Here is a 24,962-nt window from a genome sequence, read left to right on the forward strand (position 1 = left end):
TGTAGCTAATAACACCACTGTGCATTAATATTAAATTAACATCCATTTATTCTTACTCCAATTTAGGTAGATTTAGATGGTTTAAAACTGCAAGGAGAAAAACAATTTATTTTGGAAGATTGCACATTTTTGTAAGTTTCCAAAAACACGGAGACGTTTAATGTTTCGTAGTTGAGGAATTATTGTGATTCACTTATTAATCCATAAACCCAATGATACAACCATCAAATGCTCTTTGAATGCCATGCTATCTTCACATGTTTAATTTGTGGGGGAGTTCTAAAATTTGGATCCCAATTGTATTCTGGTGATAACAACTTAGTGGGTTTATTGATAAACAAATATTTGTTTAAATAATGTTCATATATGCTCTTGAGTCCATTTCTGTTGTCACTGGTAACTCCTTTTTGATATTCTTTAATGAAGGCTAAAACCTCACGGGGTGTGCCACCAAAAACTGCACTCTGGTAATAGAAATCTCCCTCTCCAAAAGGGATGAAAGCTGCTGATTTAGGTCTTCTCTCATAGGGGAAATTTTCAGCATGTCTAAAATACCACCAAGCATGGAGTTGAGCTACAGACTCGCCCAGGGTTTCCACCCCAAAGTCATTCTCGAAGATCTGGTTTACAGTCATACTGAAGAGAAAGTCGACTTCATGTTGGATATGTTCTATGATGTACATATCCAAGTTTTTCATGTATATGTGATTGAAGTCTTTCCACACATGTTGTTTGAGTACAGTACATAGTTTAAATGTTCGAAGGGGCCCCAACTCTATGGGAGGTAGTTTGGAGAAGTCATCCATCAAGATGTAAAAGATAACATTGTAGCCAATCATGAAGTGCTTATTAGCAGACTGGAGGAACTGTTCCAGGTACTGATCCACAAACCTGTGAAACACGGAAGACCAAACATTCACTTTGCTAAAACTCATCAGGAGAAGACATGTCACTTAAACATGCAGGAGAACATTGTTGCTAAAGAACTACCAGTAGGTAGGTGGGTAGAAATTGCATTTAGAGCTTAACTGTGTTGGTTAGCGACAGAGGGTGTAGTGAGGTTGGGGAGCGGGGGCTGAGAAAAGCCATAAAATTTATTGAGAAGAAAGGAAAAGTGAGCTAAATGGATATTAATAGAAAGATTCCAAGTCGTGTTAAGAAAGCAGCCATGGCTGGAGAAAATAACCACTACAAATAATTATGCAGACCAGCCAGAAATCATGATTAGGGTTAATTATGAGTGGCTGTTTGGATGTAGAGAGTTCACGGGTGCTTATCCATATGTTTCCAAAATAAAAAAGGATGAATGTTAGTAAGCACCTACTTTCCAGTAGCAAATACAGCCAAGCCTATGGTAATGTTCAGCCTTTTGTAATACTTTTCCAGGACTTGTCTGTTGTAAGTTCCTTCCCAGATGATCGGTGCAAACCAATCAGTTGTCGTTTTCACATCAGGACGTTTTCTGTTGAACAAACAAGAAAAATGATTAAGAGAGTACCACTTATTAGGACAGCAAATGTTGTTCTCCAAGTGATAGTAGCCAATCATTATAAAGTACTTAACTATGTGCCAGGCATGGTGATTAAGTGCTTTACACTATTTATTTAATCCTTGCAATGTCCTATAATATAAATTCCATCATTATCTCTATTTTTCATTATGAAGAAACTTGGGCGCAGATTGGTTGAGTAAATTACTTAGTGTCACACAGCTAATAAATGGCAGAATCAGGATTCATAATCAGCCAGTTGGCTTTCCGAATCTGTGCTTTGGTCATTATACCAAACTGCCTTTTGAGGGGCGCATGGCCAGCTCAGTCAGTAGAGCATGGAGTTGTAGGTTTGAGCCCCATGTTGGGTGTAGAGATCACAAAAAAACCTTGCCTTTTGAGTCCAGGGATTTTTTTCCTTGAGCTCTGACTATAGCTTAAACCGAGAGCTCATTGTCTGAACATTTCTCTGATTATTGCCTAAAACAAAAAGCACTACTGTCTGCTTATGTCTTCCTTTCTTTTTACCCCTTTCTCATCTTTCTCTTCCTTTTTCTTTTCCTAGAGTACCTTCTTTCTACCCTTCCTAATGCTGAAGGCCCATCAGTGCAACCTGGAAGAAAATAAGATTAGTCCAAAAAGGGAGATGATATTACATTTGCTTCTAATAATAACAAAATAACAGCAGAAGCAGAATTAGGAATAATAAACAACCCCCAAAAAAACAAAATAAAGAAACAAAAGTAATAATAAACAGTTTGGTTGGAGGGAGGACATTAAACTATTTAAGCAAATTAAGGCCAGGGTGCCTGGGTGGCTCAGTAGGTTAAGCTTTCAACTTCAGCTCAGGTCATGATCTCATGGTTTGTGGGTTCGAGACCCACATCAGGCTGTGTGCTGACAGCTCAGAGCCTGGATCCTGCTTCACATTCTGTATCTCGCTCTCTCTCTCTGCCCCTCCCCTGCTCATGCTCTCTCTCTCTCTCTCAAAAATAAATAAATGTTAAAGTTTTTTTTTTTAATTTTTTTTTCAACGTTTATTTATTTTTGGGACAGAGAGAGACAGAGCATGAACGGGGGAGGGGCAGAGAGAGAGGGAGACACAGAATCGGAAACAGGCTCCAGGCTCCGAGCCATCAGCCCAGAGCCTGACGCGGGGCTCGAACTCACGGACCGCGAGATCGTGACCTGGCTGAAGTCGGACGCTTAACCGACTGCGCCACCCAGGCGCCCCTTTAATTTTTAATAAAAATAAAAATCAAGCAACTTAAGGCCTTCATTTTGGAAGGAATTGAACACAAAGTGTGAAGCCATTTTGCTTTTGGTAATTACAGGTTTTAATTACAAATCTAGACCCGGACAAGGGTAGAATTTGGCAACCCTTAATAGTACATTAATAATAATAACAAAATTCTTGAAAAGTACCCCCTTTTACTATTTTAAGGATTTTTCAAACTTACACATTTATTTGCTTTTTTTTTAATACATTTACTTTTAAACCCTTCTTATACTTAGAATTTACGGCCATACACTTGTATTTGACTCAAAAGTCTCAGACTCCACTTTAATATTGGACAGATGTACCCTTATCACAGTGATGATGCTTATAAATTAGGCACATCACAGAGGCTAATCAGTATCTATTTGAGAATGGGAAAGGGTCTGAAGATGAAAGATTTGCTATTAGAACGAAAGGAAAAGTCTCTGAAAGCAGAAGGCAGTTAAAAACTTGTGTTTAGAAATTATTTGATAAAACAGAAGAGGAAGGAGTAGAAGAGCTTTAGAGTCATTAGGTTTCTCTTACAGGTACGAAACTCTTTACCTGGAAGGTAAATGCTGCCCAGGGGGCATTCTCTGCAAAGGACATGCTCAGCAATCAGGGGGATAAGATAATCTGCCCTCTGGGTGTCAGTCAGATACCTTGCCCGGTCTCCCTTGTGACTGACTTAGTGTCTCTGTATAAAGTGGCCCCAGCTACTTGAAGTCCAATGGGGATTATGCACGGCCTCAGTGACATGGACATCCCATTGCTAAGACCAAGCTAGAGCCAGTGCTGAGCACCCAGCTTGCCAACAGCAGGGGCCAGTTGGAGCCCACAGGGTGACACCATTTCCCATGGGAACCAGCCAGCCAAATGATGGCTGGTTGATTATATTAGACCCCATAAAGAAAGGGGCAACACTTTTCCCTCAGGGGAACGTTTTATGTTCTGGGTAGGGATTTGCTGTTCATGCCTACAAGTCTGCCAGCTTTGTTGACTTGCAGAATATCTTATTAGTTGCCTTCGTATCACACATAACTTTGCCTCCGTCTAAGCTACCCGTTTCATGGTGAGAGTAGTGTGGCAGTTGGCCACTTCCACAAAGTTCTCTGGTCTGTGTGCCTCCCTGTGTTGAGGCACCTGGCCTGGTAGAAAGCGGACTAGCCAGGGAAATCTCATTTTCAGTGTTAGTTCCGAGATAAGTCCCTGAAAAGGCCGAGGTACTTTTCTGTAGTAGTTCGCCATTCCCGCTTTGACTCAATGAGCAGTGTGAGATACTGTACCTTCCAAAGCTAGAATGCACAGTTCACAAAACAAGGTGGATGTGAGGGTGTCCCTGCTCACGATGACATCCAATAATTCACTTATAGAATGTTTGCTTGCTCTTGTTGTGACTTTGGGTCCCGTGTGTTTAGAGTTCTCAGTTCCCAAGGGAGGAGTCTTTGCTCTAGGGAGAAGGTCATGGTTCTGTGAAACTGATGGTTCCCCATGCTGCTGAGCCAACAGGCAGAAAATGGCATTACTGTACTGGTTGGCATGACTGATCTTCATCACCGAGAAGATAGGAAGATGAGGTTATACAAGGATGGCAAGCAGGGCTTCATATGGAATGCAAAGGATTCTCTGGGAGTGCCCCCCGCTACCTCATTTCCAGTAATAATGGTCAGTGGGAAATTGGGGCAACTCAATAAGGTCAGACCACTGAGGGAACCAGACTCTCCAGGGATGGAGGTTTGAGTAACCCTATCGAATAGAAACTCTGACCATCAAAGGGATTAGCAGAGGATAAAGAAACCATGGGATGGTGATTATTAACTGCCTCCTTTTATTGCCAGCCTCCTGAACAGCTACAGAGGTAAGACTGTAGTCGTGATCTGCTATGTTAATTATTTTCTCCCTTTTGCCACCTTACATGAAGAATACTAGAGATGGCAGATGTTACGATCTAGGTTTCAAGTGGGAATATAGCTAGATTTCCATCACCTCGATGATACCCGGTAGCTGATGTGACTTTGTTTCTCGTGTTTGGGGAACATGAGCTTCTCCATCTAAGTCAAAAAGGTGGATTGTGTTAGTTATTCTCCATTTACAATTCCCCTGTCCATCCTTAGCCTTCTCTACCTGGCCTGCCTTGGGAGCAGACTGATCACCCAATGTTCCCTGCCCTGTGGCTTGCAGTGGGTTCTGCTAATGGGAGGTACCCACGTAAGATCAGAGGGCAGGAAAACAAGTTGTCTCTTTTCCTCTTTTCTCTCCCAGCTTTGTTGAGATCTTGCCAGTGACTGTGTCCATATGCGGCTACAGCTTCTGTTGGGCAGCTCTTTCATGGTTCCAGAAATCTCTGGTCTCCAGGAGCACCATCCCTTCCCTTGTCCCTTTAGGCCAAGGGTGATAAGAGCTTCTTACTGTTGAAGCCTCTGGATGCTTCCGTGTCCTTTGTTGGGTCTCTTAACCTTGTTCCAATCTCTGCCAACCATTCCTTCACTAAAGTTACTTCATCTTAGTTGAGTTGTTTCTCTCATACCCTGATAGATTCAGTATCTGAGAAGCTTAGAAAATACCTCACCATGCCCAAGCAGAGGGTGTTCAACAGGATACAAAATGACCTGCTCATAAGTATATTGCTTACAATGACAATTTGCAGAAGGAAGGTACACAGATAGTATGCTCAAGTGTCATAGTACTGTAGACTATCATAGGTGTGACTTACAAAGAAGTATACTAACGAAGGAGGGAAATCATATATATGGGCTAAGATATTCACATTTGTAATAAAAAGAGAATAGGTGCTACACTGAATTAGAAGTGATTTCAATGCTAGAAGGTATTCCTAAGATTTGCTGAGATGGGATTCATGACAGTAATATGGGAGGTTATAATTTGTTCGAAAAATAGATCTGGAGAGAGAGGGTGGGGACTCTTCCTGTAAATCAAGGCTATATTGACCTATATACAGTTTTAAGGAACTGTGCATGAGTCTAAAAAGTGTAAGAAGCTAAAGTGATATAGCAGAGATAAATATACCATAAGCAGACAACCATGAGAGTACTAGAGCATTTCCAGGGTGTATGTTTCCCACATCTACCCCTGCACCACGTCATGTAGCTTTCCACTTTCCTCTTCCTAGCTGCTGGCCTGCCATATTTGCAGCCTCATCCGTGCTCTTTTCTTTTTCCCTCCATATTCATATCCAATTGTATAGATAACATGTGCACAATATGCACACATACATAAGTACACACACATATGCAGGCTTTAAAAATCTTGTTTATTTTGGAGCGCCTGGGTGGCTCAGTAGGTTGAGCGTCCAATTCGTGATTTTGGCTCAGGTCATAATCTCACGGTTGGTGAGACTGAGCCCAGCGTCAGGCTCTGGGCTAACAGCATGGAGCCTGCTTGGGGTTCTCTCTTTCCCCTCTCTCTGCCCCTCCCTCGCTCATGCACGCATTCTCTCTTTCCCTCTCTCAAAAATAAGTAAATTTTTTTTAAATCTTGTTTATTATGATGAGATAACGCATACTTTCCTGCAGCTTGTCTTTCTACTCATCACAACCTTGTGGAAATCCTTCCAGGTTATCTGGACTAGTTCTTATTCACTCTTTGTAATGGCTGCATAATATTCCAAGGTGTGGACAGTTTGTTTAGCCATTTTCTTATGACTAGGTATACACATTTTATTCCTGGAATTTCTGTCATTATAAAAACTGATGCAACAAACCTTAATCTTATGTCCTTAGGTATTGTTGCTATTATCTTTAAAAATTTTTTTTAATGTTTATTTATTCTTGAGAGAGAGAGAGAGAGAGAGAGACAGAGCATGGGAAGGGGAGGTGCAGAGAGGGAGACACAGAATCAGAAGCGGGCTGCAGGCTCTGAGCTGTCAGCACAGAGCCCAATGTGGGGCTTGAGCCCACGAACCGTGGGATCATGACCTGAGCTGAAGTCAGATGCTCAACCGACTGAGCCACCCACGCTCCCTTTGTTGCTGTTATTTTTAATGGCTAGTCCCAGGAATAGGATTGCTGTATATGTATGTTCATTAAAAAAAATTTTTTTTAAAGAGAGAGTGCAAGCACATGCATGCACACGTGTGAGCAGGGGAGGGGCAGAAAGAAAGGGAGAGAGAGAGAATCCCAGGCAGGCTCCACAGTGGCAGTGCAGAGCCTGATGTGGGGCTCTAACTCACAAAGTGCAAGATCATGACCTGAGCCGAAATCAAGAGTCAGACACTTAACTGACTGAGCCACCCAGGAACCTCCATGTGTTCATCTTTCATAGTTTTTACCCAATTATTTTTTAAAAGGCTGAAATACTTCACCTTCCCACCAGCATTTTCCCTATACTATTAGATTATGGCTTTAAAAAGATTCCAGTAGCTCATTACTACATTATTTTACATTTCTCTAATTTCTAGTGAACTTGAGTATCTTTTCTTATACATGTTGGCTACCTCTAATGTGAGTTTCATGTTTTTCTATTGAATTGTTAATTTGTTTTTAAATTTTTTTTTTCAACGTTTATTTATTTTTGGGACAGAGAGAGACAGAGCATGAACGGGGGAGGGGCAGAGAGAGAGGGAGACACAGAATGGGAAACAGGCTCCAGGCTCTGAGCCATCAGCCCAGAGCCTGACGCGGGGCTCGAACTCACGGACCGCGAGATCGTGACCTGGCTGAAGTCGGACGCTTAACCGACTGCGCCACCCAGGCGCCCCATTAATTTGTTTTTAAACCAAATCAAAGTTTAAAATTTGTATATAGTGAAATACATCTTTTTAAATAGGTGGTAGGTTTTCAGCATGGATTAAGAGGATTTCCTTCTTACCTAGACTTTACATGTTGTCTTATTGATTTTCTTTTTTTTTTTAATTTTTTTTAACGCTTATTTATTTTTGAGACAGAGAGAGACAGAGCATGAACAGGGGAGGGTCAGAGAGAGAGGGAGACACAGAATCTGAAGCAGGCTCCAGGCTCTGAGCAGTCAGCACAGAGCCCAACATGGGGCTCGAACTCACAGACCACGAGATCATGACCTGAGCCGAAGTTGGACGCTTAACCGACTGAGCCACTCAGGCACCCCTGTCTTACTGATTTTCTAGCAAGATTTTTTTTATTGCTTTATTTTTTACACTTAAATCTGTAGTCTATCAGGAGTTTATCTTTATGCCATAGGATTAATGCCCCATTTTGCCCCCACTTAGATCACCAATAGTGTCAGTATAATTTATGAACTAATCTGTCCTTTCCTCACTGATTTTTAAGATGCCATTTTTGTTATATATCAACTTTGATACATACTGTGACCTAATTCTGGATTTACTACTCCTTTGATCTATTCCATTTGATTTGATCACAATGATGTCAAAATATGTTTGACTATTTAAGGCAAAACCCTTTTAAAAATTTTATTTTTGAGAGAGAGAGAGCATGAGAGACAGAGCATGAGCAGGGTGGGGCAGAGGGGGAAAGAGAATCTTAAGCAGACTCCACCCCCATTGTGGAGCCCAGTGTGGGGCTCGATCTCATGATCATGAGATCGTGACCTTGGCTGAAATCAAGAGTTGGACATTTAGCCAACTGAGCCACTCAGGTGCCCCTAGGCAAAATCCTTTTAACTTTCTTATTTTTTCACACTTTCTTGGCTATTCTGAGACATTTATTCCCACATATTTACTTTAAGCTTATAGTTTTTTGTACTTAATAAGAACCAAAAATGAGCTTCTTCCCTCATATCTCCATAATGCAGAGGTCATTTCATTTTAAACTAAAAGCCAATATGATGCTTAATAATAAAGTGCAATGCCTTCTACCACTACTTTTGCATTGTTATGAAGGTGCTATCACTTCAATTAGACAGAAGATCTCATGTATTTATCTATTCTACAAATATCGAACCCCTACTATATCTAGGCTTTTTTTTTTCTAGGCACACTCTTGTGGGAAAGGCAGGTAGTAAATGAATAAGCAAGCAAATATACAGTATGTCAGATGTTGGGGAGAGCAACTGAGAACAATAAATCTGGGTAAGGGAGAAAGGGAGTAGCTAGAGAAGACTTCACTGATAAAACAGCATTTGAAGGGAGTGGGAGAATGAGCCATTTGGCTGCTTGGAGGGTAAGCAGTCCGCGCAGAGAGCACAGAAGGTGCAAAGTCCCGAGGTGAGAGCTTGCTTGGTGTTTCTGAGGAACAACAAGGAGCCAGTATGATTGGAGGAGTGGGTGAGGGACACAATGGTTGAAGATGAGGTCAGAGATAGAATCGGGCAGCTATTTTATCTATGTATTTTTTTTTCCTATCGTAAACACATTCTTTGGAAAGGCCTCTTACAAGAGTGTTACCTCTTAAGGCTCAAAATAACAAAAACCTAGACGCAGTCCAAGTGCCCACTGATAAGGCAGGGGATGAGCAAACTGTGGTATATTTCTACAGTTAACTGTAACGCCGCCATCAAAATGAATGACAGTCATATGCAATTTGGATGAATCTTAGCAATCTAATATTAAGGGTCAAAATGAGTCCCTGGACATTACACGTGGCATTATATCTTCTTTAAAAAATTACAAACAGCTATAATTTTAAAATATACTTGTTCCAGAATACAAATGGAAGATATACACTTATATTAAAACAAGAGAAAGCAAGGGGATGATGAAGCAGGATTCGGGATGGAGGTTGTTTCAAGGCTAGAGGGTGAGGAGACGGAACGGGGGTCCTAGGAAAGACAGAGGTGGATAGCTGGATGTTGAAGTTATTGAATGTTGAGGTTTTGTCTCATTAAAAATAAGCAAGAGAGGCACCTGGGTGGCTCAGTCAGTTAAGCATCTGACTCTTGGTTTCGGCTCAGGGCATGATCTCATGGTTCCTGAGTTTGAGCCCCGAGGCAGGCTCTGTGCTGACAGTGTGGAGCCTGCTTGGTTTTCTCTCTCTCCCTCTCTCTCTCTGCCCCTCCCCTGCTTGCTCTGTTTTTCTCAAAATAAATAAACTTAAAAGAAAACAGAAATAAGTGAGAAAGCACACAAATAAATAATGACTGGGTTTTGAAAAACCTAATGATGAGAGTGAGTCATGTAGCAAAGATTATTATTTAAATTTTTTATTAAAAATTTTTTTAAAAAATTATTATTAAAAAAGTGTTTATTTTTGAGACAGAGAGAGACAGAGCACAAGCCAGGGAGGGACAGAGAGAGAGGGAGACACAGAATCTGAAACAGACTCCAGGCTCTGAGCTCTCAGCACAGAGTCTCATGCGGGGCTCAAACTCATGAACCTGTGAGATCATGACCTGAGCTGAAGTCGGATGCCCAACCAACTGAGCCACCCAGGCACCCCACAAAGATTGTTACGAATCTAATTGTGTGCACTTAAGGTTATTTAAAAAAATATAAATATGAAAAAGGAATTCACAGAAGATGAAATATAAATAATACATATAAAAGATGATCAAATTGAACAATAATTATGGAAGTGCAAATTGAATTGAGATATTTTAACTAATAGTTTTTCCAATAAAAAAATGTTTGATACAAATAAAATAAAATGGAAATTTATAAAACAAATAAAGTTAACATTCACCCACTATAGATTAGAAAATAAATGGTATAATTATTAAAAGGCAATTTAGCAACCTGAGTAAAAATTTAAAATGTCTGCATCTCATTTTTTAAAAATTTTAAATCTTTTTTTTAAGCTTATTTATTTATTTTGAGAGATAGAGAGGGGAGGAGAGGTGGGAGAGAGGGGCAGAGAAAGAGGGAGAGAGAGAATCCCAAGCAGGTTCCACACTATCCATGCAGAGCCTACTAGGGGGCTTGAATCACAAACTGTGAAATCACGACCTGAGCAGAAATCAACAGTTGGATGCTTACCCAACTAAGCCACCCAAGTGCTCCTAAAATGTCTATATCTCTTAATCTAATGATGCTACAATAGGAATTTATCATATGGATAAGTTCACACAAGAGTGTACAAAAATATATGTACAAAGATATTCATCAAAACATTATTTACAATAGCCTTCAAACTGCAAATGGTTCAAAACCAATAGGGAACTGTAGCCATAAAATAGAATACTAGATAGCCATTATAAAGAATAAGATTCTCTGGGGCACCTGGGTAGCTTAGTTGGTTAGGTTAAGCATTCAATTCCTGATTTTGGCTCAGGTCATGGTTCCAGGGTTGTGGGATTGAGCCCTGTGTCAAGCTCTGTGTTGGGTTCTACACTGGGTGTGGAGCCTGCTTAAGATTCTGTCTTTCCCTGGAGCGCCTGGGTGGCTCAGTCAGCTGAGCGTCTGCTTCGGCTCAGGTCAGGATCTCGTGGTTTGTGAGTTTGAGCCCCACGTCAGGCTCTGTGCTGACAGCTCAGAGCCTGGAGCCGGCTTCGGATTCTGTGTCTCCCTCTCTGCCCCTCCCCTGCTCACGCTCTGTCTCTCCCTCTCTCTCAAAAATAAATAAACATAAAAAATAAAAAAAAAAAAAGATTCTCTCTTTCCCTCTCCCTCTGCCCCCCCCACCTCAAAAAAGAAAAAAAAAAAAAAAAAGAATGAGATTTTCCCTCAAGTATTAATGCCAAAATCAAGAGGAGTCATTAATGGCATTTTTGGGCTGTTACTAAAAAGATTTTTTTTCTTTCTCCTAATAAAACCAGGAACATTAAACTAGATAACAGTTTTCTCATTATGACCCTCAATTGCCTGATTCTACATAAATAGACACTAGGTTTATATATAAAAGACTTTAAACTAAAAACTGCCAAGGCCTGGAAAGCTCCCAGGATAGGTACAATTTGATGATGGAAAAAAATCCTCCCCCATTTAAATTGAGTTGTTGTTGTTGTTATCATTAGTGTGTGTTTGTGTAGAATATTCTTTCTTACTTGGGATTAAACCAGTCTGAGAGCCGAAGTTCTTTTTCATTTTCCCTGGGTACAAAGAGAAAGTCAAGTTAAGAGTAATCCATTTACTCAGCACATAATTATTGTGTCCCTGTAACACGGCAGGCACTGTTTGATGCTGGTTGTAGAACTGTGAACATTTAGATCAGTTCTTGCCCTCTAAAAGCCAATAGACTAGCTGAAAAGACAACATTAAATAGATGATTATAGTGCAGAGTGGTAACTGCTAATAGGAAAACACAGATCTCCATGGGAGCATATAGATGGGGCATCCAACCTAAATGTGGGGTTAAGGGAAGCTACTTGGAGATGAAATATGTAAACTGGGTCTGGAAGGATAAGGGTTATTTCAGGAAAGAGATGTGGGGTGAAGAGGTCAAAGCCAAGGGTGGGAAGGCAGGGAACAGTATGGTTCTTGAGTGGGGGATATATTTTAAAAATTAACAAAGCAGGAAAAATAATGTGTATTCAGACAAAAATACAGATTTATGTAATTCATTTATCAAGTATTAGTAGCTTACTATGTGATAGACACTTTATTACATGTTAAAATAAAGGAGTTGGAGTAGGGGGTCTAGATGTTTGTCTTTGATTTTCGTTTAAAAATAGGACCCACCTAAGTTTTTGTTGTGCTTTTAAGTTAACTATTTAATTAACAAGGTTATAAGGGGGCTTCTCTTTCATAAGTTGGGGATATTTTGTAAAATAAGAATAACTTTAAGTGATTTGTACTTCCAGAAAGATGGACTAGGTACTCAGTTTCCCTATCCTACCACTAAGTATAGCTAAAAACCCAGGACATTATATGTGAAGTAAACAAAAGAGTGAAAGGCAAAGAGAAGAAAGCAGATCAGGTAGGTGCACTGGGACTCAAGGATCGACATGGCAGTGGGTTCCCTGGGTTTTCTGCCACATGTATCTCAGATTAGGTGCGACTCAGAAATGCCAATGGGTACAGACAAAAAAAGAGCCCTGAGAAAAAGCTGCTCTTAATAGCCAAAGGGCCAGGAATAGGGCAACCTAGCAAGGCAAAGAATCTGTAGACACTACTCACTGTTCTCCAACCCAATACCACAGGAAAATCCATGGCTCTATTTCCATCCCTCCAGCAAAGGCCAAGTAGGGAGCCTAGACGTGTACTCTCACCAGGCCATAATGGGGATTCCCTTCCTTCCTCACTGGTGTGGAGTTAGAGGGGATTAGTGGGTATTAAAACAGTCACCAGTACGCAATCCCCCTGTGGTTGTGTCAGTGGAGACCACATGGGGATCCCAAACTCCCATCCCTGCTCATTAGTAACAAGGAGCCCCTCCCCACTGGGTTTCAAGGGAGGCAGAGTCAAGAACCTAAAATTTCATCCCTCAACCGACAGTAATGCAGGGGTGCCACCCTATTTCCCAGCTAGCACCGTGTTAGAGGATGCCTATGAAAACACAAGATTTAAATAAGATCCAGTCTCATAATACCCCCAAATTGTCCAAGAAAAGATCTCAACTTGAATGAGAAAGGATAATCTACAGATGCCATGATAACACAGATATTAGAATTGTCTAACAAGGATATCTGACAAAGGCAGTGTTCGGGGCGCCTGGGTGGCACAGTCGGTTAAGCGTCTGACTTCAGCCAGGTCACGATCTCGCGGTCCGTGAGTTCGAGCCCCGCGTCAGGCTCTGGGCTGATGGCTCAGAGCCTGGAGCCCGTTTCCGATTCTGTGTCTCCCTCTCTCTCTGCCCCTCCCCCGTTCATGCTCTGTCTCTCTCTGTCCCAAAAATAAATAAACGTTGAAAAAAAAAAAAAAGGCAGTGTTCAATGAGCGATTACAAACACTTGAGATGTATGAAAAAATAGGAAGTCACAGTAAAGAAATAGAAAGTCTTATTAAAGATATAGAAGATATAAAGAAGAACCAAATGGAAATTTTAGAACTTAAAAATATAACACTGAAATAAAAACTCAATAAATAGTCTTCACAGCAGAATGGAGAGGATGGAGAAAGAATCAGTGAACTTGCAGACTGAATAACAGAAATCGCTCAATCTGAATAACAGAAAAAATTGAAAAAAAAAAAAAGAACAAGCCTCGGGGACACGTGGAACAAAAACAAAAGATCTAACATTCATGTAATTGGAACCCCAGAAGGAAAGAAAGAGAATGGGGCTGAAAAACAATTAAAAATATGGCTGAACATGCCCCCAAATTTGGCAAAAGACGTAAACATACAGATTCAAGAAGCTGAATGAACCCCAAACAGGATAAACCTAAAATTAAAAAATCCATGCTGGGGTGCCTGAATGGGTCAGTGAAGTATCTGACTCTTGACCTCAGGTCGGGTCTTGATCTCAGGGTCATGAGTTTAAGCCCCGTGTTGGACTCCATGCTGCGTGTGAAGCGTACTTAAAAAAGAATCCATGCTAAGGCACATGATAGCCAATTTTCTGAAAGCTAAAGGTGAAAAGAATCTTGAAAACAAGCAGAAAGAAATGATTCACCTAGAGGGGAAAAATAATTTGAATGAAATGGATGTTTTTAATTAGAAACTATGGACCCAAAAGGAAGTGGAAAAATATTTTTCAGGTGCTGGAAGAAAAGAATTGTCACCCAAAATGTCCCCCAGTAGGTGAAGGGTTAAGCAAACTTTGGTACGTCCCTTTACGGAATACTACACAGCAATAAAAAAGGAGTGATTTATTGAAATACACTACAAGGTGGTTGGATCTCAAGAGCATTATCCTGAGTGAAAAAAGCTCATCTCAATAGATCATACACTGTATGATTCCATTTATAAAACATTCTCAAAATGACAAAATTGTAAAGATAAAAATAGATTAATGGTACTAGTGATTAGAAGGGTTGAGGAGAGGAGGTTGAGGTGCGTATAAATGGTAGCTCAGAGGAGATCTTTGTGGTGATGGAATCATTTTGTATCTTGATTACCTTGGTGATCTACAAATCTACACGTGATAAAATGTTATACAATTATATCCATACATTGTCCCAGCATCAATTTCCTATTTTGATATTGCATGACAGTTACGTAAGATGTAACTCTGGGGGAAATTGAGTGAAAGGTACATGTGACCTCTTTGTACTATCTTTGCAACTTCCTATGAATCTGTAATTATTTCAAAATCAAATATTAAAAAATGACTTTGAAAGTGCATCCCATCTTGACATTTCGGAGGTGTTTTTAACAAAAGATATTTTAATATAGGATTGCTCAAGACTCATACTCTTTCAAAATCCAAATTTTCCATGCCTAACTGCACTAAACATGTATAGTGACAAAAGGAGAACTTTTAAGAACAGGTTTTTTTTTTGGGGGGGGTTTGGTTTTAATAATTTTTTGGGTCCTACACAATGGTCGATGGTAGAAAACGTGGTGGACCACAGATGGCTTCAATCTAAAGAAAAATACCCTGGACAAGAGGTACTTCAAATATAGCAAATGTCTAAAATTTATCTGGTATAAGCAGGTAAATGTGTTGAAGGAGCAAAATTTGGAGATGTGCACATATACATGTCCATACAAACTCACATACATGTATATATGCACATGCACCGATTATTTCTGATCTGATACCCAAGAAATTTGTCAGTGGTTGTCTCTGGAGAATTCAGTTTTATGTGCCTTCCGATTGCCATTACCATTAGAACTCACTCGACTCCAGCCAGTTTGCCCTCAATACAGTTTGTAGAATATTTACAGAACAGATTCTTACCAGCAGAGATCTATCTTCTCTAGGTGGTTCTTTATTCTTCACATAAATAAAAAGAGACATTTTAGTGTTAAACTTGAACAAACGCCTATTGCAATTGGAATAACAAAAAATCTAGAATTCAGTTCCATTCATTTACTCATTTGTTAGCCAAGTGATTACTAAACACCTACTACATGTCAGGCATAATGCTACAGTTCTGGAATGCATAGCATCTGGTTCTGATGGGACATTCCAGTTCTGGAATCCGGGCCTGCAATGAGCTTCTTGTCTATTATCTCCTTTTTGACTAAGATAGACCTTTCTATTAAGGCATAACACCCTAGGAGGACAAATAACATGTAGAACATGATACCAAAACAGTACGGTTAATTTTTAAAGACATTAGCTCCCACAATATAGCTGATTTTCAAATAGCATTCGGTAACATTGCATTGCTTATTTAAAAAGACCATAAAGATGAGGAAGGCATGGAGGAGGTAAGAATTTGAATTTTTCTATAAGAGAACTTTAGCAGGTTAACAGATTTGTTCTCCAGTACAGTTATATTTCGATAGCAGTTTTCTTTGAGTCGTGTTCCTATTGTCATAGCTTAAGATGTATCTAAAATAGTCCCCCAACACTCTCTGTTCTCTTATCTTGCTTTATTTCTTTCTTCGTAGCCTTATTATATAAAATACAAAGCTCCTGGGGTGCGTCGGTGGCTCAGTCAGTTGAGAGTCTGACTTCGGTTCAGGTCATGATCTCGTGGTTCATGGGTTCCGCCCCCCGTTGGGCTCTGGGCTGACAGCTCGGAGCCTGGAGCCTGCTTCAGATTCTGTCTCCCTCTCTCTCTCTGTCTCTCCCCCACTCATGCTCTGCCTCTCTATCTCAAAAATAAACATTAAAACCAATACAAAGCTCCTAACATTGTATTATAGATTTCTTTGCTTATCGTCCATCTTCTGGACCTGGAATGTAAAGCTGCATAAGTTCCCAGCACCTAGGATAGGACCTGGCACCAAAAAGGTACTCAATAAATATTTGTTGAATGTTGAAAAATGAAAGAATTAATATATTTATAATTTAATCAGTTCCTCAAAGAGGAGATACTCTCTGATTAATTTAGGGAGTGTTTATTAACCTTTTTTGGACAAAACTCAGCATTTTAGGTCAAATCTGCCAATCATTAAAGATGATGACTCATCAATCTTGTATATTTACCGGGAGCGATGCTTAATCAACATCAGCAATAAAGCAAATGAAGTTAATAACAGCATTTTCCACTTAGAATTCATTCTCTCCTAGAAAAAAAAAAGGAGAAAAGGAGTTTTTTGGAAAGTAAGAAACAACTTCCTTGCCATCTTCTAATAACTAATTAATTACAAAATTAATTTATGGAAATTTGGCTGAGTCTAGGATGCTTGGCCTAAGGAAGAAGGCAGATTTAGGGAAACCTAAGTTTTGTGTGAAGTGCTTGCAAAGATCCCTTTTAGTATGCCAACTGATACTTTTTAGATTAGGTACAGTGTGATGTTCCTTTTGTATTTCTTTATCACCCTGAATAAGGAAATTCAATAAAACTCTCATTCTATTTCATTTGTGCTTCTGTGAAAAGAAAATGAGGTCCTTATGAAGATGTTTTTATGTATTGGAATACATTCTACCTCCAAAGTTGATTTTTATATAGTTTTTCCTCACAAAGGTATTGAGACTAATAATTTACTCAAAGACTATAGGTCAAGTATACTAAAAATATATACGAGCTCTCTGAAAGGTATATTCTTGTAAACAGTGATTAAAAATCTAAATTAAAGGCATTAAGCACTAACGTGGAATATTTGGCTCTAGCCAATGCACTGAGCTTATGTTAAAGGTGTTAAATAGGATTTCTGTTTACCCATGGGGCACCTGGCTGGTTCAGTTGGTGGAGCATGTGACTCTTGACCTTGGGGTCATGACTTTGAGCCCCATATTGAAGTGTCATCTATTTTGCACAATATACTTTCAAGGCCAAGGTTTGGGGATGATCCCTACGTATGATTTCACCAGATCACCCAACCTTTCATAGTTTCTTCCTAAGAGCCTTACCATTAGTTTTCGTGATGTTAGAAGTCCTAGGATGTTTCCCAATCGTCATATTTTTGGGTCTTCATAAAAAAAAAATCAGATATTGTAAAATACTCTCCTGGTGTTTGAATCTTTTGCTAATGGTGATGTCACCAGACTCTTTTGATGATGAAAGCGTTCAAAAGTCACAATGATACTGTCATAATGATTCATGTGGTTGCAAGTTCGCATTGCTACCAGATGGTAGAACTTTGTCCCATTTGAAAAAGGATTTTAAAAGATGGTTTGCTTTTAGTTTCTTTTGTTGTACTTCCTTACCTACCTTTTTTCCTTTCTTTCTTTCTTTCTTTCTTTCTTTCTTTCTTTCTTTCTTTCTTTCTTTCTTTCTTTCTTTCTTTCCTTCTTAAATTTAGTTTCTTTATTTTGGGAGAGAGAGGGAGAGGCAGAGAGAGGGGGGAGAGAGAGAGAATCCCAAGCAGCTCCGTACTAACATGGAGCCCAATGTGGGACTCAATCTCACCAACTGTGAGATCAAAACCTGAGCCAAAATCAAGAGTCAGGCATTTAACCAACTGAGCCACCTAGACACCCCTTAAAGATTTTATTTTTAAATAATCTCTACACCCAGTGTGGGGCTCCAACTTACAACCCCGAGATCAAGAGTTGCATGCTTGGGGTGCCTGGGTGGCTCAGTTGGTTAAGCGTCCAACTTTGGGTCAGGTCATGATCTTGCAGCTGTCAGGCTCTGTGCTGACGACTTGGAGCCTGGAGCCTGCTTCGGATTCTGTGTCTCCCTCTCTTTCTTCCCCTCCCCCACTTGCACATGTGCTCTCTTTCTCTCTCAAAAACTAAATAAACATTTTTTAAAAATTATTAAAAAAAAAAAAGTTGCATGCTCTACCGACTGAAGCAGCCAGGCACCCTTTCCTTACCTTTCTTGATGACTGATTTTTACTTGCAGAAATATATTTTGAATTGTGTGCTGTGTGTATATATGTGTAAATGAATGACCAAAAAAAAAGTACACCATCTTTTTCTTCATCCTCTTTTAGCCATTGTCCAATTAGGTAAAGTTAATCCCTTCTTACCCTTTTCTAGAATGTTTTAAGAGTACTTAGTTTCTGATTATAGAAATAGCACATTTTCATGTTATAAAATTGGTTAAGTGCTTAAAAGCATAAAGAAGAAATGATAATCAAATATAATCACCCTCTCCTGAGATAATCACTCTTGTTTTAAGATGGCATACCTTTAGTATATACTTCTTTGTTTTTTTTTTAACTTTAGCGTCTATTTTTGAGAGAAAGAGACAGAGCATGAGTGGGAGAGGTGCAGAAAGAGAGGGAGACACAGAATCGGAAGCAGGCTCCAGGCTCTGAGCTGTCAGCACAGAGCCCGATGCGGGGCTGGAACTCACGAACTGTGAGATCAGACCTGAACCGAAGTCAGATGCTTAACCGACTGAGCCACCCAGGCACCCCTAATATACACTTCTTTTAAAATAGATTTTCTAGGGGCGCCTGGGTGGCGCAGTCGGTTAAGCGTCCGACTTCAGCCAGGTCACGATCTCGCGGTCCGCGAGTTCGAGCCCCGCGTCGGGCTCTGGGCTGATGGCTCAGAGCCTGGAGCCTGTTTCCGATTCTGTGTCTCCCTCTCTCTCTGCCCCTCCCCCGTTCATGCTCTGTCTCTCTCTGTCCCAAAAATAAATAAACGTTAAAAAAAAAAAATACTTTAAAATAGATTTTCTAATTGAAAAAGACACACACACACACACACACACACACACACAGCAAAAAAATTCAAACAGAGGAGAAGCTATATAATGCTTATCTTCTCCCTCAGCACTGACTCCATTATCTCATCCCCAAGGACAGCCACTGTTCAGTTTTATATTCCATAACTATTCTGCACCTATAAGGGCATATATATTTTTTAATGTGTATAGGTTTCCTTTTCACACAAATGGCAGCATCCTAAAATAATTCTTCAGCACTTTGAATATCTCACTTATCAGTATATTTTGAAGGTCATTCCATTACCTTTCATACCTCTTATTCTTTTGCTAGTGAAATGGGGTTTATTATAGGACTTTATCATTTATGTAACCAGTTCTCTATTGCTGGACATTTTGGTTGTTTATTGTCTTTGCCATTATAAGGAATGCCACAGTGGAAATAGTTGAACATGATCTGTGAACACTTATTGAACTATATTGCAGGATAAATTTCTAGAAACAGACTTGCTGGGTCAAAGGTTATACCCATTTAACAAATGAGTAAATGTTGCCAAATTGTTTTCCACAGGGGTCGTTCCAATTTAACTCATGCCACCAGTGGGTAAAAGTACCCATTTTCATACATCCTTATCAATATAAAGTGTGTTGTTAAAGTTTTTGGTATTTGAAAATTTGAGGGTGTGAATTGTATCTTAGCGCAGCCTTAATTTGTGTTTGTTTTATTATGGCTGATGTTGAGAATCTTCTTGCACATTTAAGAGCCATTGTAATTTCTTCTCTGTAAACTGACCGTAGCTTTTGTTCATTTTCAGTTAGGTCTCTATCTTTTTGCATTTTTTAATAAGCTTTCTATTTTGGCATAATTTTAGATTTAAAGATACAGTAATTAATTCCATATGGTTTAAGATAGACATACAGATCATTGGGACAAACTCAGGAGTCTAGAAATAGATCTACACGTATATGGATGATTGATTTTTGACAAATAAGAAAGGTAATTCAGTAGTGAATGGATAGTCTTTAAAAAAAATGGGTCTAGGACAATTGGTTATCCATATGCAAAAAAAAAAAAAAAAACCCAAACAAACAAAAGAAAAAACAAAACAAAACAAACTTTGATCAGTACTTTGCACCAGGTATAAAAATTAACCCCAAATGGATGACTGACCTAAATGTAAGATCTAAAACAATAAAATGTATAGTAGAAAACAGGAGCAGAAACAGTTACGACAATGAAAAGGAAACTTCAGATTGCAAGAAATACATTAAAAAATGGCAAAGTATTTGATCAGACATTTTGCAAAACAAAACACATTCGGAAGGCAAATAAGTATATGAAAAAATCATATTAGTCTTCAGGCAAATGGAAATTAAAACCACAATAATATACCACCACATACCTATTAGAATGGCTAAAATTAAGAAAACTGGCCATACCAAGCATTATGACAATTGGAAAATTGGAGCTCTCATCCATGGTTGGTGGGAATGTAAAATGGCACAACCACTTTGGAAAAGAGTTTGGCAGTTTCTTAACAGTTCAAGCACACACTTACCGGACAATCCAGCAATTCCACTCCTAGATATTTACCCAAGAGAAATAGAAGCACATGTCCAGAAAAAGCTGTTCATGACTGCTCTTGGTAGCTTTCTTGGCAGTAGCCAAAAGGTAGAGACAACAAATGTTCATCAACAAGGGAATGGATAAGCAAATGTGGCATGTCCTTACAATGGAATAGTACTCAGCACTGATATGTGCAACAACTTAAATGGACCTTTGCATAATGATACTGTGAAAGAAGCCAGGCCAAAAAGGGCACGTACTGTATAAATCTGTTTATATAAAATTCGTAAATATGCAAATCATTGAAACGATACAGGGCACATTTTTGTTTGGGCTGCCCAGAAACCTGAACACCCCTCATTTACAGGGAATCTTAAATTCAAGAAGCAACAGCATCCTTCTGCCAAGTGTGGAAGCTGAAATAGGCAGAAATTTCCTCTTCCTGCCCTTTGCAACTAAACCATGGGCGCATGACCTAAACTACCTGGCATGCTAATCAGATTCTCTTACCTGGGATTTTGAACCTTAGGGGGGTTCAATTTGAAATTATTTGTAATAGAATCAAGGACTAATGTTCTGGAAGATGTTTTCAAGGGTATGGAGATCAGCAGGGAGATAATGAGTGATGGGATCAGGATTGGTATTCAAACAGATTACCCCTGTGGCAGGATCTTGTCTGTGTATTCCCTCCCTTTGCCCCTTTATATTAGCAGCTATTGGCTAAGGACTGGGCGCTGTTTCTGTAGTAAACGTTGTTGCTGGTCAACACTATCTGGTTCTCCCTTCCTTTGCAGAGAAGACTCTATCTTCTAGCCCAGGGCATGGGATAAGTCCAGGCTGAGGCACTGAAAAGCCCCTGCATGATTCTCTAGTGTCTTCCCCTGACATTGTGACTAGGAATGTCCCAGATAGTGGACCCTCCATCGTTCTGGGTCCCCAAGTGACAATATGGAGGAGACTTCCTGGTTCCCACCCTCACTGGAAATGTAGGGTGAGTGAGAAACTTGTTTTTGTGTTAAGACTACTAAGATTTGAGGGTTCAGTTTTCTTACCCAACATGCCATTTCATAAATTCTTTCTCTGTTTAGATGAATTGGAATCAGGTTTTAGTACCAAAGAGAGGGTTGGTTTGTAGGCAACTACACTCAGGGAAATAGGGGGAATCTAGAATTTGTTTTCAGGCCTTGTTTGGGTCTAAAGTCAATTAAAAAAATAAAAACACCACGTTAGTATTCAGAGATAGGTTTCTGGCAGCCTGTGTAATATAGCAGTAAACAGTTACATTGTCCCTGTGCTTTCATTGAATGAGGTGCTCATCAAAGGCAAAGGCTTTGGGGCAATGATAGTTTTTGCCATAAAAATATATGATAACACTTATGCACCAGACACTGAACTATGCACATACATTAACTTATTTAATGAAATAACTTAAATGTTAACTTGCTCAACAAGCAGGTGAAATGGCTGTATTTAATGGCAGTAGTGAGCTTAAAGAAAAAGTGTAACGCCAAAGTTAAAGTCTACTTTGTGACTGCACCTCCCACCAGATAGCTGTGCCCTTCGTGGTTGCAGTGGGTTCCAGCCCCCACTGATGACCCTGGCTTCTGGCCTTTGGTACCACCACCTTCCTGTGCCCTTCTGGCTCTTGGGATGGCCGCAGCTTCTCAGTTTCCTCACTATCCCATCTAGCTCCTTAGCAATTCTATCACCTGTGTAACCAGTTCTCAAAATCCCCCATTTGAAATACCCAGATTTTCCCGATTGGACCCTGACTGATAATAATAGTTCCCAAGACTAGAAGTGCTCTGATATCAATTAATTTTTGCTGTATAACAACCCACCCAAACCTTAATAGCTTAAAGCAATGATGCTTTATTTTTGCTCGTGAGTCTGGGGTCCTTTGCTGCTGTTCTGGGCCAGGCTTAGCTGATCTCATCTCAGAGTACTCATGTAGCTACAGTACTCTGGTCAGTTGGTTGAGAGCTTGCTGTTCTATATTCACATGTCTGGCTGTTGGAGAATATCTACTGGGGCTATATAAAATGGGCATGGATACAGAGAGAGGATAATAATATTCACTTTTGCTTTAAGCTATATTACAAAGCTATAGTCATGAAGACAGTATGGTTTTGACACAAAAAACAGACACACAGATCAATGGAACAGAATAGAAAGCCCAGAAATGGACCCACAACTATATATATGGTCAATTAATCTTTGACAAAGGAGGAATGAATATACAATGGGAAAAAGACAGTCTCTTCAACAAATGGTGCTGGGAAAATTGGACAGCAACATGCAAAAGAATGAAACTGGACCACTTCCTTACACCATATACAAAAATAAATTCAAAATGGATGAAAAACCTAAATGTGAGATAGGAAACCATCAAATACTGACATTGAAATGGACTCTCAGATTTCAATGAGAATTGTGGGGTTTACATTACTGGGGAACCTCTAGACCCGGTGAGCAGAAACTTGACTTCAGTTGCCGTGGTAACAGGTTATGGTGTCTCATGTTCCCACACCTAAGCCAGTTTACAGACCTGGAGTCCCTCGATTGAAGAGGAGTCTATGTCACCCCAAGGGAGGACCTGTGGTCGTATAGTAGGATGACTGTGTCCTTGGAGGAAAATGCAGAATGGACATTAGATCTGAGTTGACAATAATTTCTAGAGGCTAGAAGTAGCATGGTGATCTACTTAACAGAGTGAGTAGAAATCCATTTCCACTCACTTTAGTGGTAAATCCACTAAAATGGTAAATCAAAAGTTATATAACCCCGGGGCATCTGGGTGGCTGAGTTGGTTAAGCGTCCGACTCCGGTTCAGGTCATGATCTCACGGTGTGTGTTTGAGCCCCACGTCTGGCTCTGCGCTGACAGCTCAGAGCCTGGAGCCTGCTTCAGATTCTGTGTCTCCCTTTCTCAAAAATAAACTCCCCTGCTCACGCTCTGACTCTCTCTCTCTCTCTCAAAAATAAACAAACATTTAAGAAAGAAGTTATATAACACCTCCCTGTGGAGATTGTAAAGATTAGTGTTATCATTAAAAACTCAAACACTGCAGGCTGTTGATTCCTATCACATCCTTGTTTAATATCTAATAATATTAGATTAAGACGAATGGAATTGGATTGAGCTGAAGTTCTGAAGCTATTGAAACAGGTACACTTACCTGAGATTGTTTGATACCTTTGCTTGTTTGGCCGGTATAAGAGACAGATTCATTGGTTAAATGCCTGGGAATCATTGTAAAGTTACTCAAGTGGTGACTTCAATCACAGTAACTTCTCCTGGTGCCGTATGTTTGCTAGAGCAAATGAACACAGTCCCTGTTGTGTGGTCTACAGGTGACAGATGCTTTTCCTTATATCAGTTAGTGTGGATTACCAAAAGCAGTTTGCGTTTACCTGGCAGAGACATCAGTAAACCTCCGAGTTATGTGAACTCTCCTGTGTTGTCATAATATTATCCACAGCATCCTCGACCATGTGGACATCTCACAGGATACCGTTATTAACATCATGCTGAGCGTTTTGAGCAGAAAGAAGCAAGAATCTCAGATGTCATGCTAATACAAATGTGTGCCAGGAGGTGGAAGAGAAACCCCATAAAAATTCAGGGGCCTGACACACATCAGTGACGTTTCTGAGGAGCATGTAGGGTTGTTGGTTCTAGGCAAATTACTGCACCTTGAACTACGTATCACCAAATCAGAGGCCTAAATATGCTCAGTGGGACTTTTTGGATATTAAAAGCAAGGTGTATTGTACTTGAGTGCCACTCAGACCTGTGTGTTGAGAAACCAATACCCTGCCAATTTTGAGTGAGACCCAGGGTGAGAGAAGGCCCTATGTCAGGCATTGTCTGCCAAGAAAGGTTCTGTGACCCTGAACAGGTTTATGTGGCAAATACAGATACTGGATAGGGCATTTTCCACAGCCAGGTAGAGAATACTAGGCACATGGGATTCTAAATTTACCTGAACTATGACCTCTCCTACCCATTGTGAACTTAATGCTTTCTGATCCAACAAAAAGCTTGGGTGTATGCAGCTGTAACCCATTACAGTGGAAGTCATTTCTGTGAGATTGGACTCAGGCAGATTGAAAACTCAGTGACAAGAAAGTCTGAAGTTCTTTATGGGCTTCTGAAATAGGTACAGAGTGTAAGGATGTGAGTGTCCCATGAAAATACTCACCAAAGAGCAGTCTTGGTAGATGAGACTCTCAATAATCAAGTAGAGAAAAATCTGT

General features: G+C 39.9%; 1 protein-coding gene across 1 annotated transcript; it reads right to left on the reverse strand.

Moving 5' to 3' along the window:
• Nucleotides 1-224: 224 nt before the first annotated feature.
• Nucleotides 225-24,015, reverse strand: LOC115500013 (glycosyltransferase 6 domain-containing protein 1-like). The gene is made up of 6 exons (XM_030294309.1): nt 23,882-24,015; nt 16,559-16,638; nt 15,359-15,394; nt 11,622-11,666; nt 1,325-1,462; nt 225-891 (listed from the first exon to the last, which is right to left on the reverse strand). Exons 1-6 carry the CDS (start codon nt 23,954-23,956, stop codon nt 225-227), a joined length of 1,041 nt encoding a protein of 346 aa, XP_030150169.1. The 5' UTR covers nt 23,957-24,015.
• Nucleotides 24,016-24,962: the final 947 nt, after the last annotated feature.

Source organism: Lynx canadensis, chromosome D4, assembly GCF_007474595.2.
Source record: "Lynx canadensis isolate LIC74 chromosome D4, mLynCan4.pri.v2, whole genome shotgun sequence".
Classification (NCBI taxonomy): Eukaryota; Metazoa; Chordata; class Mammalia; order Carnivora; family Felidae; genus Lynx; species Lynx canadensis.

What these genes read in the sequence shown, in the direction of transcription:
- LOC115500013 (XM_030294309.1), bottom strand. Translation starts at nt 23,956, where the DNA reads ATGATTCCCAGGCATTTAACCAATGAATCTGTCTCTTATACCGGCCAA. An exon ending in TCAGACTGGTTTAATCCCAA is followed by an intron (nt 1,463 to 11,621) that starts GTAAGAAAGAAT and finishes TTTGTTCAACAG; the next exon opens with AAAACGTCCTGATGTGAAAA. An exon ending in GCTGTATTTGCTACTGGAAA is followed by an intron (nt 892 to 1,324) that starts GTAGGTGCTTAC and finishes CGTGTTTCACAG; the next exon opens with GTTTGTGGATCAGTACCTGG.